General features: G+C 32.1%; 1 protein-coding gene across 1 annotated transcript; it reads left to right on the top strand.

The window, feature by feature from the left end:
• The first annotated feature begins 210 nt into the window (after nucleotides 1-210).
• On the top strand, nucleotides 211-4,036 carry LOC125593447 (G-type lectin S-receptor-like serine/threonine-protein kinase At1g61480). The gene is made up of 5 exons (XM_048770079.1): nucleotides 211-2,373; nucleotides 2,456-2,566; nucleotides 2,637-2,802; nucleotides 2,855-2,963; nucleotides 3,820-4,036. The coding sequence occupies exons 1-5, from the start codon at nucleotides 1,374-1,376 to the stop codon at nucleotides 4,015-4,017; spliced, it is 1,584 nt and encodes a 527-aa protein (XP_048626036.1). The 5' UTR covers nucleotides 211-1,373; the 3' UTR covers nucleotides 4,018-4,036.
• Nucleotides 4,037-6,279: the final 2,243 nt, after the last annotated feature.

A 6,279-nucleotide genomic window follows, 5' to 3' on the forward strand; every position in this document is an offset into this window, starting at 1 on the left:
CTATTTCGTCGTAAAGCCTCTTTTACGACGAAATAACGAGGAAAATCGCCCTCGTTAAGGTTATGTTTTCTTGTAGTATATGTCTTTCACATTAACAACTAAGCCGACCCAAACCTATATAACACCCCAATGCAACCTGAGTGCCAATGCCTACTCACAAGGGACTGAAAATGGCAAACGTTGCGTAGTTGAGTGGGTAAAAAGGTTAGACTTCTTCGTAGCAATGACTTTGTGTATTATTTAATAACATTTAAGTTGTTCCTTGAGCGTTAAGCAACAATGTGTGATGGAAATTGTACATTTGATGTGTTAGATTTTTTCACCTAGAGGGATCCATTTTTCAGTGTTGACAACATTAACATTTACTCGTTCTTCATATCTTTGATCCATTTTGAAATAAATAAATAAAAGTTTCAACATCGTTTCTGTTAAAGCCTAAATGTAAGAGTTATTTTTTCCGACCTGAATGCTTTGATCATTATCACTTGTTGAATCGTTCTTGAGGTAATATCTTGTAATCAAGATCCTTGACACAGACTTTTAGAGTTCGCATGGAATCATCTCTCAAAGGTTCACAAGCTTCTTCGCTCTAATGGTGGTCTCTCTCGTGTACATTTCGTAGCAAGGAGAGTGCACACCATAGCAGTAAAAGAGCTTTAACACTTGGAAGAATAAAAGACACGTAACTTGTCCGTTATATGGGTCAAACGTTGCGTAATTGATTGGGTAAAAGGTTAGACTTCTTCGTGGCATTGACTTTGTGTATTATTTAATAAGGTTTAAGTTGATCCAAAATAAACTAATGCATTGTCTTGGAAAACAAGTGCGGTTCAGTATATTGTTAAATAGATGCTTGAGAATAGTCTCACAATTTCTCTAAAGAATAGCTTACTTGGTCTTATTGACATGTTTGCTTCATGAACTAATCTGAAGGAGATCGTTCTTGGAGACGCAAGAACGCACATGGGGATGACGTGGTTTGCTTTCTTTCTTTTGTTCACCATGATATTGAGTTATAGTCATGGAGAAATAACTACACAGAGTCCTTTGTCAATAGGACAAACTCTCAGTTCCTCTAATGGAGTTTATGAACTGGGGTTCTTTAGTCTTAACAACTCCCAGAATCAGTATGTCGGAATCTGGTTCAAAGGTATTACTCCCCGGGTGGTTGTGTGGGTGGCCAATAGAGAAAAGCCTGTTACAGACTCCAAGGCAAATCTAAGTATCAGCAGCAATGGAACTCTTCTCTTATTGGATAGAAACCATGGCCCTGTCTGGTCTAGTGGAGGAACTTTCGCATCTAATAGTTCTCGTGCAGAGCTTTCAGACATTGGAAATCTTATTGTCATAGACAACGTTTCCGGACGAACACTATGGCAAATCTAAGTATCAGCAGCAATGGAACTCTTCTCTTATTGGATAGAAACCATGGCCCTGTCTGGTCTAGTGGAGGAACTTTCGCATCTAATAGTTCTCGTGCAGAGCTTTCAGACAGTGGAAATCTTATTGTCATAGACAACGTTTCCGGACGAACACTATGGGAAAGCTTTGAGCATCTTAGTGATACTATGCTCCCTTTCTCACCCTTGACGTGTAATCTCACGACCGGTGAGAAGCGGGTGTTGACTTCTTGGAAAAGTTACACTGATCCATCGCCTGGTGATTTTGTGACTCAGATTACACCGCAAGTTCCATCACAGGTGCTTACCACGAGAGGCTCAAAGCCTTATTATCGAAGCGGTCCATGGGCTAAAATAAGGTTCACGGGGATACCACTAATGAATGAAACGTTAGCAAGTGAATTCAGCTATCCACAGGATGCAAACGGGTCAGGGTCTTTCTCTTTTGTAGGAAGAGACTCCAAACTTTCACGTCTAGTTCTAACACCAGAGGGCCATCTTAAAAGGTTTCAACATAGTGGGACCAAGTGGGAAGTAACCTATGAGGGTCCATTAGCCAATTCATGCGATGTTTACGGTTTATGTGGACCTTTTGGGTTGTGTGTTAGGTCCGTACCTCCAAAGTGTAAATGCTTCAAAGGGTTTGTTCCAAAATATAAAGAGGAGTGGGAAAGAGGAAACCGGACTGATGGTTGTGTAAGGCGAACCGAACTACTTTGTTATGGAAACTCTACTGGCAAATCTCAAAATGTCTTCCATCCTGTTGCCAACATAAAGCCTCCAGACTCTTACAAATTTGCAGATTTGGATGCTGAAGAATGCTACCAAAGTTGCCTCCGAAACTGTTCTTGCTTGGCCTTTGCTTTTATTCGGGAAATTGGGTGCTTAATGTGGAATCATGAGTTAATGGACACAGTGCAGTTTTCTTCAGGAGGAGAGCTTCTTTCCATTCGTCTTGCACGTTCTGAGTTGGGTAGGCCTTGGGAAAGATTACATCATTGAACTTTTTTTTGGTTCCATCATGGCTTATTGTTTTATTTGTTTTTGTATCTCAGATGGAAATAAGCGCAAGAAGACCATCACTGCTAGTCTTGTCAGCCTTTTTCTTTTTGTGATATTGGGTTCTGCTGTGTTTTGTGTTTGGAGATACAGAGTGAAACATAATGGTAACACACTGATGACCTTACTATATTTATAGATATGGCTTGTTGTTCATTTATTCTTGGAACGTTTCAGAAAAAATATCAAACGATGCTTCACAAGATGCATGGAGCAATGATCTGACACCACAAGATTTCTCAAGTTTATGTTTCTTTGAAATGAATATTATTCAAACTGCCACCAATAATTTTAGCCTCTCAAATAAACTTGGGCATGGTGGATTTGGTTCAGTTTATAAGGTCAGAGAATTGTATTCCACTTTGCTCTTTTGTATTCTCTGTTTATGCTCTCGAAATATATTTAAATCTGTTTCAGGGGAAGCTTCAAGATGGCAAAGAAATTGCTGTAAAACGGCTTTCTAGCAGCTCTAGACAGGGAAAAGAGGAATTCATGAATGAGATAGTACTCATCTCAAAACTACAACACAGAAACTTGGTACGAATTTTTGGATGTTGCATTGAAGGAGAAGAGAGACTGTTGATTTATGAGTTCATGGTGAACAAAAGCCTTGATACTTTTCTCTTTGGTTTGTCTCCTCTTACCTCTTTCATTCTATATCAGAAACTATTTAACTGATAGTGTTTTTTAAACCGTCTTATTGCTTAGATTCAAGTAAAAAGCATAAGATTGATTGGCAAAAGAGATTTGATATCATTCAAGGTATTGCGCGTGGACTTCTCTATCTCCACCATGACTCACGCCTCAGGGTCATTCACCGAGATCTCAAGGTCAGCAATATTCTTCTGGATGAGAACATGAACCCGAAAATATCAGATTTTGGTTTGGCTCGGATGTTTGAGGGAGCCCAATATGAGGAAAATACTCGCAGGGTTGTTGGTACTCTGTAAGGGTCTGACTTCAACAACATGCTTACCTAAAGATTCATAGTATGTTAAAATTTTGGTGAAACTATTTGATATGTGTGCAGAGGATATATGTCTCCTGAGTATGCATGGACAGGGATATTCTCTGAGAAATCAGACATCTATGCATTTGGAGTTCTTTTGTTAGAAATCATCAGTGGAGAAAAGATCTCAAGATTCAACTATGCAAAAGAAGGAAAAGACCTACTTGAATATGTAAGACTTTAAATGCTTTTTTCATACATATTCAGAGAGGTTTCAAAACGTTTCTTGCGCTAATAGTTTTTAGAACTCAACAGGTATGGGAGTCTTGGTGTGAAAATGGAGGAATTTTTCTCTTGGACAAAGATGTTGATGATTCATCCCACCCACTAGAAGTAGCTAGATGTGTTCAGATTGGTCTGCTCTGTGTTCAACACCAACCTGTGGACAGACCCAACACACTTGAGTTGATGTCTATGCTCACCACAAAATCAGATCTTCCATCACCAGAGAAACCTATATTTGTAGTGCATAAGAGGGATTATGAATCCTTGTCTAATCCTTTGATTACCTTCAATGAGATGACACAGTCTGTGATCATCGGGCGTTAAGAAACAATGTGTAATGGAAGTTGTAAAACTAGAGTGTTAATAGATTGTTCTTCTTAACATTTACTCGTTCTTAGTTTCACTAATTAATACATTTTAAAATAAAAAGTTTTCTTGTATTGGTCTTGACCAACTATCTTGTAATCAAGATCCTTGACACATGGGCTTTTTACGAAGAGAGTTAATTGGTGTCTATAGCCTATCGACCACCTATATTTGGAAACTACCCCTATAATAATACTAGAGTTAATCTGCTTTAATAATTTAATTTAATTTTGCAATATTTTTTAAGAAAAAGATGAATTTCGTAAAAATATTTTTATTAATATTATTAAAATATTATTTGATTTCCTATTTACATTGTTTTTATAAATTTGTTATTTTTGAACTTAGCTATTTATTTGTTTGTATTATAAAAGTAAAATTATTGTTACTAAAGTATTTATAGTTTCTTATAAGTACATAATTTTAATATCACATAGATTTTTCAGTACATATACACTACTATACTATGCTATACACTACTATGAATACTTTATTAATAATTAGTTTTATTTTTTAATAATATTAAGATAATATAATAGAAAATTGTTTTATATACATTTTTCTATGAAATTTATTTAAAGTGTGCTTTATTATTTTTCATAGTTAAGTTTTTATACAATTTTACCATTTAAATAACTAATATTTAGATATCAGTTTGTTTGTATACGTAAATGTATAAATGTATTTATAAACATGTGTATATTGTTTCTTAATAAAAAATTAAAAGCGTCATATAGATTGTTCCATGCTTATTAACTAATACAACACTGTTATAAATATTTATTATAATTTTATATGTATTTCTATTTGAATGACATAAAAGATTAATCCTTATGCAATATGTCTAACTTTTTTGTATTTACCAAATTTTTAGAATGAATGTATTATTATATACTTATTTTATGCATATTTGTATTTAAAATACTCTTATTTAATTCTTTTAAATACATATCTAATAGTTTTATATGTATATTTAGGTCTAAATCATAATAAATATTTTGATGAAATTTAAATAGTAGTAACTATCTGTTTGTTAGATATAAGAAAAGGAGAAAATATATATATAATTTATGCTAATATTAAGTAATATTTTATTTATTAAAATAAAAAATAAAAATCTAAAAAATTAAATATATCTCCTACTTGATATAGTTACAATATAAATTAGTGGTGGGATTATGATGTTTTAGCGGTTCACAAAATGTTTTCCCCAATTGAGAAGTTACTTTTCTTGGAAAAGGGTTACCATGTACTTCGATTTATTATTATTAGTGACCTAATTTAAAAAAAAATATTTTAGATAATAAAAAAATTTAGGTATGTTTCATAAAAACATGTTTGGTTAGTTAAATGAATATTTGGATTATGACTTCTTAAAAACAATTGTCTCAAAATTTATTAAAATCTAATTGTTGATGAGTAAATAACTATGTTAATTTATTTAATTGATAAAAGGCAATTCAAAAGCATATAAACAAACTGTTTAATCAACAATATGTGTATTAATTGTGGATTATTCTTACCACATTTTATTTTTAATAGAACTTTGTAAGCTTATTATAAGCCAAAACTGAATTGGCCCGGTAAGAAAGAAACGAAAATTGACCAATGTTTTTAAGAACCTTATATAATCTATTATAAAATTAGATGATTTTGTAGCCAACACCAATGTAAAAATACTAAAATTTTATTTTTTTACTTATTTGATTAGGTTAATTATTTTAATATTAATTATATATTTTATTTTTATGTATATGCTATTTTATGTTTTGACATAGTTTATGAATTTTTTAAATAAATTTTAGTGTTATGTTTTGAGATAGTTAGCATATATATCAAGTTATTTAATTTTAGTTCATATTTTGAAATTAATTTATAGATTTACTTTAGAAATATTAAGATTTATAAAAATATTAAACAATGATACTGATTTGGAATATTTTTTGTATTTTTATTTATATATGAATATTTTTAATAGTATATAGCCCTTATCGTAATATTGGCTGTGGACATAATTTGTTTTTTTCTTGTTAAACTCTTTTTATGTTAAGTTTTCAAGAATTTAGTATAAATACCAATCTAATTTTTAAGATAATTAATACATTAGTTAATTTATCATTTTTGTAATTTTGTATTTATTTTTATTTTACTTTCACATACATGATTATTAGAACATTTTTTTATGTTGATTTCTTTTTTAAAATGTTATTTTTGTTCGAT

The sequence above is a fragment of the Brassica napus genome, chromosome C9, assembly GCF_020379485.1.
Source record: "Brassica napus cultivar Da-Ae chromosome C9, Da-Ae, whole genome shotgun sequence".
Classification (NCBI taxonomy): Eukaryota; Viridiplantae; Streptophyta; class Magnoliopsida; order Brassicales; family Brassicaceae; genus Brassica; species Brassica napus.

Bases quoted from the DNA above. Each gene is read 5' to 3' on its own strand.
- LOC125593447 (XM_048770079.1), top strand. From the start codon at position 1,374: ATGGCAAATCTAAGTATCAGCAGCAATGGAACTCTTCTCTTATTGGAT. The intron at 2,567-2,636 runs GTAACACACTGA...GGAACGTTTCAG, and splicing joins ATACAGAGTGAAACATAATG to AAAAAATATCAAACGATGCT. The intron at 2,803-2,854 runs CAGAGAATTGTA...TTATGCTCTCGA, and splicing joins TTTGGTTCAGTTTATAAGGT to AATATATTTAAATCTGTTTC.